This window comes from Amphibalanus amphitrite, unplaced genomic scaffold, assembly GCF_019059575.1.
Source record: "Amphibalanus amphitrite isolate SeventyFive unplaced genomic scaffold, NRLGWU_Aamphi_draft 000969F_arrow, whole genome shotgun sequence".
Taxonomy (NCBI): Eukaryota; Metazoa; Arthropoda; class Thecostraca; order Balanomorpha; family Balanidae; genus Amphibalanus; species Amphibalanus amphitrite.
This window is the reverse complement of record NW_024882463.1, coordinates 84047-96366: the sequence shown is the minus strand read 5'-3', so window position 1 is coordinate 96366 and position 12320 is coordinate 84047. Positions and strand designations below refer to the sequence as shown.

General features: G+C 52.7%; 1 protein-coding gene across 1 annotated transcript; it reads left to right on the top strand.

Moving 5' to 3' along the window:
* Positions 1-269: 269 nt before the first annotated feature.
* Positions 270-6123, top strand: LOC122368699 (zinc finger protein 574-like). Its single transcript, XM_043342895.1, has one exon. It carries the CDS (start codon positions 270-272, stop codon positions 3558-3560), a length of 3291 nt encoding a protein of 1096 aa, XP_043198830.1. The 3' UTR covers positions 3561-6123.
* The last annotated feature ends 6197 nt before the right edge of the window (positions 6124-12320 follow it).

The following is a 12320-nucleotide window of genomic DNA, read 5'->3' as shown; positions in this document are numbered from 1 at the left end:
TCGACAGCTGATAGCTGGCTCCCGGAAGATGATGAAACGGTCTTCCCTCGACAATGCTATGTACCCTGGCACTCGCTGGTCAGTTGTAAAAACAATGGAGTATCCTCACGGGCCGATGAAGCGATGTTTTCTATTCACCGTCACCTGTCACCGAGGCCCGGGCCGGCGCGGATAACATATGTACAGATATGTTTTGTAGTCCCTGCCGTTCGATCTCGCCGCCTTACCAGCCCGTCCCGGACGGCGGTGTGTTTCAGACCGCAGCTGCGATGGCCTCGCTGGCGCTGCTGGGCGGCCTGGGCTCGGGACGCGCCGAGCTGACGCCGCCGCCGGCCGACGACGAGGAGCGGCTCGGCGAGCGCGAGCCGGCCAGCCCCGGCTACCCGGACAGCTCGGCCAGCCGCTCCGAGGACGGCAGCGGCTCCGAACGGCGACACACCGGCGAGTCCGGCTACGGATCCGCCAAAAAGCGCCGCAAACAGTCGTGTCCCGTGAAGCTGGGCTCAGGTGAGAGCGAGGACGGCGGCGGCGACGAGCCGGCCGCCGGCGGTCCGCTGCCGCTGCGCTGCCCCTACTGCCCGCTCGCCTTCCCCGGCGAGGCGCAGTTCAAATACCACATCGAGGTGGAGCATGTCAGAAGGATGGGGGTCGCCGACGCGGGCGCCGGGGAGAGCGCGATCTTCGGTCGCGAGCTGCCTCTGAACCTCTCCTCGGGTCAGAGACCGGACGGCAGTGCCGAGCAGGAGGGGCGGTATCCGGAGGTGGGCACCCCGAAATCAGAGGCCGGCATGCCGACGGCCATGCCGCTGCCGCCGTCCTTCCAAGACAAGTTCCCCGTGCCCAATTTTCTGCAGTTCGGACCTCCGCCGTTCCTGCTGTCGTTCCTCCAGCAGCAGACGGGCGTCGCGCCGGCCGCGCAGCCGCCGCCCGGCGGGGACGCGCCGCTGAAGATCTTCAACCCGGAGGCCTACTGCGAGCTGTGCAACAAGGAGTTCTGCAACAAGTACTTCCTGAAGACACACAAGGCCAATAAGCATGGCGTTTACAGCGACGCTCCGCCCAGCGCTGGCGGCGTGGGCAATGGAGTCGGTCACGTCGGCGGCGCCGGCGGAGGTCCGCGTCTGTCGCCCAGCGGCGACTCCCGCGACTCCGGCCGGCCCTCCAGTGAGGCGGACGCGCTGCGTCCTCCGGGCAGCGCTCACCCGGACACGTTCTGCGAGCCGTGTCAGAAGGAGTTCAGCGAGCCCTGCTACCTGCAGCGCCACCGGCAGCTGGTGCACGGCGCCGAGGCGGCGGCGCCCGGCGGCTCGCCGGCGCGGCCACCGGCCGACCCGTACGACAGCCGCCAGCTGCTGGAGGCGGCCCCGTCACCGTCCCTGCTGCAGCAGCTGGACGCCGCCCAGGTCGCCGACCACCAGACCGCCGTGCACCTCTTCATGGACAAGCTGGCGATGAACGGAGAAGCACCGCCGAAGAACTTATCCAAAGAGCAGCTACAGCAAATCGGGGTGAGAAACGTCGACGCGTTCTGCAACATCTGCTGGAAGGAGTTCTGCAACAAACATTTCCTGAAAATGCACAGGTACAAGATGCACGCCATGAGCTCACCGCCATCTCTTCCTCCACCCGTCGAGCGGGATCCGCAACCCGAGGGGGAACCAGATCAGGAGAGGGTCAACGGCACCGACCCGCAGCCCTGTCCTCCGCTGGAGCCACCAACGGAGTCCCAGCTCAACAACACAGACGGCATTGAATGTGAGCTCTGCACCAAGACGTTCCAAAGCGCCTATCTGCTGCAGATGCACCGGTATTACTTCCACGGCTCAGGTCAGCAGAACAGCCACACCACTTCGCCGCCGCAGCCGCTAGCGCCAGCGAACAGAGAGAAGCCGCGGTCCCCCGCAACGCCGAACAAGAAAGAACACTTCAGCGAAGATCTGAAGAAGCTTCAGGGTATGATCAAGGGTCTAAATGAAAAGAAGGGCAGTTCTGGTGTGACGTGCCACATATGTGCGAAAAGGATGGACAGCAAAAACGCGTTACATGCACATCTTATCCAGGAGCACGGTATGTTCAATAAAAAGGAAGAGCTGATCATTCCAAAACCACCTACTGCCCTCAATTCATCTAAACATCCGCTGATGAAAGACAACGATCAAGCCCCGGAATCACCGGGTCATAAAGGAGAGACGATTTGCAGTGTTTGCAATAAGGACTTCTATGCGAAGTTTTTCTTGCAACAGCATATGCAAACTGCCCATGGCATTCAAGCCCAAGCGCAGCCGATGAATGAAACCGCGTTCCTAGCAAGAATTCGCCTTGAAGTCGAGGGTCAAAAGAAGCTGGAAAGGCCCAAACCAGCGAGCACCAGCCGAAGCTACTGCGAAATTTGCAACAAAGAGCTCTGCAACAAGTACTTCATGAAAACTCACATGATCAAGATGCACGGCATAAACATGGACAACCATCAGAATCAGGCCGGCGTGAAGTGCGATGTTTGCGAAAAGGAGCTCTGCAGCAAATACTTCCTGAAGGTCCACAAGCAGAACACGCACGGCATCTACGTTCCCGACGACGACAAGTCGTCTCCGGACAACGACCCCGTTATCAAAGAGGAGGAGGGACTCGAGGTGTGCACGGTCTGCAGCGGGAAGTTCAAGACGGCCAAGCTGTTGGAGACACATATGGCCAGTGAGCATGGCGCGCCGAAAGAGAAGAAGAGCAAGAGCAGCTCGTCGCACAAGTCGGCTGCCCCACCCAGTATGGGCGCTCCGTGCAGCCTGTGCGGCCACTGTCTGCCGGACCTGCTCTCGCTGCGGCTGCACGTCATGCAGGTTCACCCGTTCCACGACCAGAAGCGCAGCGACAAGCCGGCGCTGAGCGGCGACGCCGCCGCCCTGGAGCAGTCCCAGCTCGGCGACAAGCTGCTGCGCCACCCGTTCGGCCCGCTGGCCGGCGCCTTCCCCCCGTTCCTGCCAGCCGAGCGGCTGATGGGCCTGCTGCCTCCCCTCGGCGCGCCGGCCGCGGCCCTCCTCGACTCTGCCGCAGACCCTCCGAGCGGGCAGCAGCCGCTGCTGCAGCTGCAGCCACAGCGACCGGCGCCGGGGCCCGCGCGCCGGCCGCCGGCCCACCGGCCGTACCGCTGCAAGCCGTGCGGCCTGCGGTTTCCGCAGCGGCACCACTACCTCAGCCACTGGCACCAGAAGCACGGCCACACGCGGCTGCCGTACGCCGCCAGCCTGCTGCGGGGCTACCTCAACCGAAACTACCGCTGCACGCGCTGCGGATTCAGCTCGCGACTGCGCGCGCTGGTGCGGCGTCACGTCCGGCGCCACCACCGGCGCGGCACCGACGGCCAGGCGGTGCCGCACCTGTACGCGCTGCCGCTGCCGCCGCCGGCCGGCGCCGCCGACGACTACACCATGCAGGCGTTCCTGGTGCAGCAGCCGGCCGCCGAGGCGCAGCAGTCACCGCTGCTGGCGCCCGCCTACGCCGTGCTGCCCGTCTTCAGGCGGCTGTGTGAGAAGACGGAGCTGAGGCTGACGCTGCTGCCCGCCTGAGCCGGCGGCCTCCGCTGGTAGGACAGCCACAGGCCAGAGGCGGCCTCCGCTGGTAGGACAGCCGCCGCCGCACAGGCCAGAGGCGGCCTCCGCTGGTAGGACAGCCGCCGCCGCGCAGGCCAGAGGCGGCCGACAGCCGCAAGTAAGGTGCGAGAGTTGGTGATTTGGCGGGTTTAAAGTCTGTTCAACGATCTCAGGGTGACTTCAGCTATTCCAGTATGCGTGTATTTGCAATGTGCCGGTGTGTTAGGTAGCTTGGGTGCTGTTACGCGGGTACTCGTGTAGTGTAGCTCCAGAGACGCATCCTGCGTCCCTGACACGTACAACCATCTACCTCCAATCTATCAGATACGATATTGAATACTGACCAATCGATATACGTACAGAACTAAGCCTAGACGCGATAGTCAATCAAACACCTACCCTACGTACATATAGTCGACCGTTTTTATAGTGAAGCTTGTTTTATATCTAGGTGCAACTGAAGTCGAAGACGAAATGCCTAAGTTTTGTCTGGAAGAACTCACATACATGAGTTTATAGGAAGTATTCGTAGATCAAGCTAGTTATCACTTGTTCAAATTTAACCATTTGCAGGGACAACCTGTGATGCTTCAAATTGTACCATACTTTACTTCTTACAGTGGCATATTTAGCAATAGCGAAAAAGACATTTATTCTTACACCTGACACCTCATCGGTTCACACTGCAAGTGAATGGACACGAAAGGAAAAGAAGTCCGGGTCGCCGTCTTACACAAACAAAATTGGAACATATCAAACAGCTATAACATGGTTATAACATGGTAGATAAACTTCCTAAAACAATTCACAGCTTTATGAAAGAGGAGGAATCGAAGAAATTCAACTTCGAACCACACAAGTTTAACTTAACAAAACTGTGCTACTGGCATCATCTGTATATTTGGATAGTCAGTTAGGCACCTGCACCATCCCGCTATAGCCGGCGGCCGCGCATCTACTGGAGGTGCGAGTTGAGTCAGCGTGTGTCCCGCGTCATGGACTGATCGATGAGCGGGAGCGGGGGCGGGGGCGGGGGCGGCCGATCCACTCGGTCCGGGCGGCACCAGGCGCCGAGCCGCCCGCTGCCGCTCGCGCCTTTTCAGGCCTCTTGAAGCCAATAACCAAAGCCGGTCGGATCGATGGCCAAAACATGTTGTGCGAACACGGGGCGGTGCGGCGGCCGGTGCGCCGGCGCAGCGCGCGTCCGGCCGCGCCGCCGCCACCCCGCCCGCCGCCCGCCGCCACGATTGCGCTGTGAACTGCCGCCAGCGAGGAAGATGGCGAATTTGAGCGCGTATTGATCGGGTCGAGCGAGCTGCGGCGGCGCCGGCGCGGCGGCCTCGGGGCGGCGGCGCCAGCGGCCGGGCCGCCCGAATTCGGAGCAGCCGTCCAGGCGGCCGGCGGCGCGCCTATTGATCGCCGGCCGGCCCGTCGGGTGGGGTGAGAAGTGGCCGTCGGTTTAACTGGCCGCCCGCCGGGTGGGGCCGGCCGGCCCGACCGCAGCGGCCCACGGGTCACCCGGCAATGCGCAGTGAGCTGGCTCACGGACCGACTGCGGGTTTGGAAACCATGGATTTCGAGCGTCAAGGAAGAGTGATATAAATGGAATGTAGCATAATAATAATTATAAGCAGCATAATGAAAGTATAATTGAAGCGTTTAAGCGCAATAATTTTCAATAGAGATCTTAAAGAAATTGCGGCACAAACATTGCAATGGGCGCATTTTGCCCCAAACCTCTATTTCTATTTTTAAAAAAAAGGACTCAATTGCCGGAGCCGAACAGTACTGTCCATAATCGGAGGAGCAAACACTGCGCAAAAAAGCTGAGCAGCGGACGGTGGACGTATCGGTCAAAAAAGACATCATTATTTTTAGCGCCATGTTACTAAGCGGCGCAAAGCCCGTGTAATGACGTGACGGGCAGGTGGGGTGCCGTCCTCCACAGCGGGCCAGTTCAATCGGCCACGGTCGGCTGCCGTGGGGCGGCGGGGCACCGGGCCGGGCCGGGGGCGGACACGGCAGGCGTCGCACACGGTCGGCTGTGTGAATAATGAGCCTCCGCGCGGCGGCCGTCAGCGCTCGTCCCCAGCGGACGCCGCCAGGTGTTCCAACTCGGCACGTGGCCCCGCCGCCGCCGCCGGGGCGGCACTTTAACCGACCGACCCGCACCCGTCACAGATTCATACTGACTGCCAAAAGTCAGACCACATAGCCAGCATCATATTTTACTAGTGTGATGTTTAATTTTTGTTTATATATACTTATTTATATTTAGGATACTTCGGCATGTTTTTACCCTAAAAAACCTACACGCTGCATAAATATAAAAATCAATAGGTACACCTTTGGCAAATTAGAACGGACACCAAAGACGGCACTTATCCTGTCAATAATGAAGACTGAGACGTTATTCGCCAACCAGCTCATGGCGAAATAGTCCGTAGGAGCTCACACAGCTGACAGTGTGGAAGCAGTACCGCCATCGCTCCTGGCCACATCAGTCGTGCCATTTCTCCCGTCCTCACGCTCGCCGGTATCCCGCACGGTTCGTCGGAAGGTCATCTCAGGCTCAAAAGAAACGATATGTACCATTCGAAAGCTGACGGTGAGCTGAATCCAAAAATGTAACTTTTATCAAAATCGATCGATGGCCTTTTTTGAAAATTGCGTTTTTGTAAAAACTTAATAATTTTTTATTCAACGGGCTGTCCTGGACATTCTTGAAAACATAAACATGTATTTTTGAGTTCCAGTGAAAGCTGAATGCCAAAAGAACAATATTTAGCGAAGCAACATTTCCAAATATTAATATGCGTCTCCCACAGCCAAAAATAAGGCGCAATCACACAGCTCAGTGTCACGATGGACCAAAGTCAGCCACACAGAAGCGTGAAATGACCCTTATCGACTCGCAGACCCGGCGCTCTAGGCCCGCCTGACCGGCCACGGAAAGAACGTTCGGCTCTCGTTCTACTAAACAAATGTCATATTTGTCAGTTTAACTGTCCACATCGCTATTAAAGTTATTCAGGATACCTGTGAAGAAAATTCATTGTTCTGTCATCTTCACATCATGCATTAATTTGCATTTGTTCATGTCTACTTTGATCAATTGAGCTTGGTATCATGCCCATATAAGGAAAATTGGCCGCGCTGAAATGTCAGAGGCTGCACCGGCCTCAGCTCGGGTGGAGTGGGGGTAGCGCCCGGCGGGGCAGGGTAACCTTTGACCGGTCGCACGGCCGAGCAGCTGTCACCAGTACAGCCTCTGACAGTGAAACCCCGCTCACTTCCCCTGCGCGGGCACTGATCGCAGCTGGATGGAACAAAACATGTATAAGAAAAATGTAAATTAAAGCATGTTGTAAATCGAGCAGAACAATGAATTTTCTTCACAGGTATCCTGAATAACTTTAATAGCGATGTGGACAGTTAAAGTGACAAATATGACATTTGTTTAGTAGAACGAGAGCCGAACGTTCTTTCCGTGACCGGTCAGGCGGGCCGAGAGCGCCGGGTCTGCGAGTCGATAAGGGTCATTTCAAGCTTCTGTTTGGTTGACTTTGGTCCATCGTGACACTGAGCTGTGTGATTGTGCCTTATTTTCGGCTGTGGGAGACGCATATTAATGTTTGGAAATATTGCTTCGCTAAATATTGTTCTTTTGGGGTTCAGCTTTCACTGGAACTCAAAAATACATGTTTATGTTTTCAAGAATGTCCGGGACAGCCCGTTGAATAAAAGATTATTAAGTTTTTACAAAAACGCAATTTTCAAAAAAGGCCATCGATCGATTTTGATAAAAAATACATTTTTGGATTCAGCTCACCGTCAGCTTTCGAATGGTATATAGGGGCATTCCACGTCAAATCGAACAAAAATCGGCTGTTTTGCACCTTACCATCAGCGATTTCATTATAAATTTGTGAGCGAGTTCCTGTGTCGCCCCAAACATTACATTGATGTTTTTTGCACATTTTGACCACAGGTCTTCTAAATATAGGGCATCGAATTTTTACAAAATGTTGCATCTTTATATTTTTGAACGACCATAACTTTGGTTGTACTTGGTTGATTTGAATGAAATAAACCTTACTGTTTAGGTAATTTCTTAAGCATTTGTTTAGAATTGTATCTACTTAAATATATGACCTTGAAGTTTGCTTAACTCTGTTCTTAAGCACAAAAATTGAAATAGCAAAAAACACGTCACCTTCGATCTGGCTAATTTTCATATATTTTATTGCCTACCATATTCTTAACAACCTGTGAAAAAATTAGAGTGGGCCATTCATAAGTTTTGAAGAAAATGGCACATATGCAAACGTATGTTAGCACGCGCAGTGGAGGGGGAAGAGTGAATTTCGCCCCACCCCTCCTGTTTTTCGCCAATATCTCATAGTATTAATGCGAAATTAATTATAGCTACCTGTCCAAAATTGAAGTGCACATCTCATCGTGCAAGCAAGAAGAAAATCGGTTCACAACTGTTCTAGTAATAGCGGTGTAAAGTGAAACATCCTGTCGCCGCGGCGACGCGGCGACTCGGCAGCCGGCGCCGACCGCTAGCCGCCGCCTGAATTGTAGACTGTGCCGGGACGGAACGGAACGGTTCCGTCTTTACATCGCGCTCCTTACCGCTGATTACGTTCAATTCGCGTCAAATTTTGTGAGAAGACTAAGAAATGTACAGGCAATCTTATGGTGTAAGAATTTTGAAAATCGGTTGGTAAACAATTGAAATATGAACGTGTAAACACAAAATTGTGATTGCTGCGTTTCCCGCGTCGGCCGATCCCGCCTCAGCCGGCGACATGTTACTCTTAGCAGGTCTCTAACTGGCATATTTATTATTGGATTAACTAGAAATTCCCCATACATACTCAAAAATGTATATTCTTTCGTATAGTGAAGATAAAAAGACGTGAAGATATCGTTGCGTGATAATGTTTTCGTTGAATTTTTGGCTTCATGTTGCAATTCCACACGGCTCAAAATTCACCGCAAAATACCGTTTGCCTAAGACACTTTTACTATGGAACTTGAATGCTTGACTACGATGACTATGTGTTTCCATTCTCGAAGAGTTTGGGATATCACTAATCAGCAATCATTCATTTCAGAAAGTGTACACAAGCAAGCATGTCTTGACTCTGTCTTTCAAGGTCACGCGCGGTTGCGTGATGTTGATGCATGAAAACGGCGTTTGCCGCGAGAGTTATGAATGGCCCACTCCAATTTTTGTCACAGATGGTTAGGAACATTGTGACGGACATAATATGTAAAAATTACCCGAATCGAAGTTGACGTGTTTTTTGCTGTTTAAATTTTTCTGTTTTAATTCAAGGTCAAATGCATTTCAAGGTCACTTCAATTTAATTTTATAATTAAGAATCAAAGCCTTATCAATTGCCTACAAGACCCTGTTAATATCATTTTGATACCAGAAAAGGATCCAGAGTTATAGACATTTAAAAAATTGATGTGTGGCATTTTTGGCTATATTCGATGACCTATATCTCAGCGATACTTTATCAAATTTCGAAAATATTATACGTAACTCAGTTTTGAACCATGCCCAGTCTGCCTACAAATTTTCAGAAAAATCGAAGGGGATGACGGATTTCGGTGTTTGATTTGACGTGGAATGCCCCTATACCGTTTCTTTTGAGCCTGAGATGACCTTCCGACGAACCGTGCCCGCACTCATAAGGCATCACTACTGCGCAGCTGACACCGAATTCAGAGACACAGGTGTTCAACGTTGCGTTAACGGAGTGCTTGGAACTAAATCGACACAAGACATCCCAGCTGAAAGGTACAACCATCTGCCTCCAAATCTATCGGATACCATACTGAAGATTGACCAATTGAAAATAAAATTGAAGCCATCAACAATGTTAGGACCATATCGGTTCGCCAGCATAGTTCAGTCACATTCGTTGCATTAAATTCGTGTCACGTAAAACTGCATTTCAATAGTAGACATTCATCATACCTAACCTAGCTAAAACATGTTAAAAAACCAACGCCCCGCAATAAGAAACAATGTGGTTTGTATTCAAACTGAAATATTGCATTATATGTACGTTAAGACCAATTACAGTCGCAACTGTCGGTTCCAGTTGTTCCCTCGCGCCGGGGACCGTTTTCGCGTACCGTGACGGCCCTGCCAGGCGCCGCCCGAGGCCGGGGGATAAATGTATTTCCGCCGATAATCAGCGACCGGGTTTCCCTGTTTTGCGCTCTCCCTCTCGCTGTCCCTCGATTTCCCCTAGAATATAACTCTCTTTGTCATTTCCGCCCTAGCATTGCGCCGCGACTCGGGGCCATGTGTTTGTGAAGTTTTAGCCGGGCGCAGCTGCGCAAACCGGAGCGAACGCAGCGGCACAATTAGAGTAATTTGCATATGCGCGACAGCTGATTTATTTTGTCGCCACCTTTGTGTTCCCCTTCAAAATTCCACATTTCCCCTAAAAATGCACGAGCGGTTTCGTATGGAAATGAGCGCGGGCGCGCTCGAGACGCGTCTGGCGCGTCTGTCGGCCGGGTGCAGGGCGCGTGTGACCGGGGGCTGTCTGACGAGCGCTGCCGAGCGCGACGGCGACACACAGCCGCCGCACGTGCGGCGCGCGCGCCGCTTTTCAGACCCGCCAAAGCTGTCACACGGTAGCGCCAGGTCCCAGGCGCCAACAGAGTTCCGCTGACATTGTCCGTCTCAGATGAGACTTATATAGCCTTGGATGAGACGTAGGATCCGATTCCTTAACAAAAGACGGATTAAGTCTTACCACTTTGACTTTTGGAAACGGCAATGCTTTTAATACTTACGACATACAAAATGCCTTTTGACTTGTTCGGCTCTTCAGTCGACATACCTTTTAGTTTTTACTGAATATTCCCCCACACCCATCCCAAAGAAGTCAAGACGATCGAGTCTTTTTTAACTCTTTAGTTTTTGAAACATTTCACAAAAGACTGCTGCTGTATCTTGAAACACCGATAGATTCACAAAAGAGAAATTAGCAATTGGTGGGACTAAACGGATGTATAACTCAGAACAACCAATATTGCTCAAAATCATAGGCAGAAATGCTTGAAATGAGCAACACTTTCAATTTGAAATTTGCCTCCTCGCTTATTGTAACAAACTATCCAAAACGGATTGCGAACAAAGCTATTCTAATGCAAATCGCAACTAAGGCAGTAAAAATTTGAAAACTTTAATTCAATTATGACATCTAATCTAACGGTACATATAACAGCGTCGACGTTCATTAACACTTTTTATGGAACATAGGTATGCATTGTCATTCAAATCAAACGCCAACTCCCGAGATTTAAAAAGAAAGAAGGATAATTAACTATTTCACGACTCAATCCCTGGGAATCATTATTATTTGAAAGCTACCACGTTTAGGGCCTTGGCTACCGCGTGTCCGTCATACATCTCCCATCCTTTACAATGCCCCCAGCACCTGCAAATAAGTCCGAAACAGAATTGATCGCTGCTGCCAATCTCCGAGGAGCGGCGGCGGCGGCACGGCTGAGCGCTGTTTTCGGCCCCACCCCGGCCGGGGCCGGCGCGGTCCGTCCGGGCCCCGCTCGGCGCGCCGGCCCGGGTCGTCGGCCTCTCCCCCGCAGCTGATTAGCGCTCCGTCGTTTGCGACACGACTCAGTTTACCCTAAATTTTGAATAATAACCGTTGCCATGGATACGCCGGCCGACTTCAATCAATCCGCTGTGCGTGCGCGGATTCAGGCCAAACTGTCGGCGCGCTGTGCGTGTGCGCTGCCGCGGCCGGCGCGGCCAATCGATGGCGCCGCCAGCGACGATGTGGGTTTGCGGTGAATGCCGACCACTCCCCCGCGAACACCCGCGAGTTTACGGCGGCCGACGCGGCGAAATACGACGGCGGCGCCCGAGGGGTGGGGCGGGCGAGTCCCCACCGACGGGACGGGCCGACGGCCGGGAGTGGGGCGGCGGCGCCGGCTCACTTCGCCTTCACGTCCATTCACTTCGCAGTCTCTGAACACGTCACACGAACTTCACACTATCTACCTCATAGGATGTCTTAGAAAGGGTTAGCCCTAAAATGTTATTGGACTCACAAAGCTTATAAAATATTTGTAAATATATAGACGAGGTAATACCTGTGTAAGTACCCAGTTTCCCAAAGGGGGACAGTGAATATCATGCACCGTTTATACAAATATTAACCGCAGCCTGTGGCATATGCTTGGTTTATGACTGTCCTCCTAACCTGAACGAATGCACCAATGGAGGACGATCGTCTGTGAAAGTGATGTATATAACTAGCACTTTTGCTCTGAAAGGAGCTGTCTAACGAGCGTGCAAACCGTTTAAGTCATTGATTATGTCTGAAAGTAGAGCAAACACGAATTATACCTACACGACCAACGTATACCGAGGTGCTCGCGTTCAGCTATATAGATCGGTGTAAGCTTATAAATAAGTTGTCTTGGGATCAGGGCATTGATCTCACTTGGCCTCATGTTACGATAGCTTCATCGAAGTTTCAGCAGAGCATATCCACAGTAGTTCAATCCACTAAGGCCCTGAGGCTTTCCGCAGTCCAACTTAGACTCGATAGAGTAGGATTAGCAAGTGTTCTGAGGCGTGAGGATTGCGCTTGTTGACACCGCACCGCAGTGTACCTATCTGTATCGACAAAGGTTTATATGTTATTTCCGCGCACGAGACGCACCTTG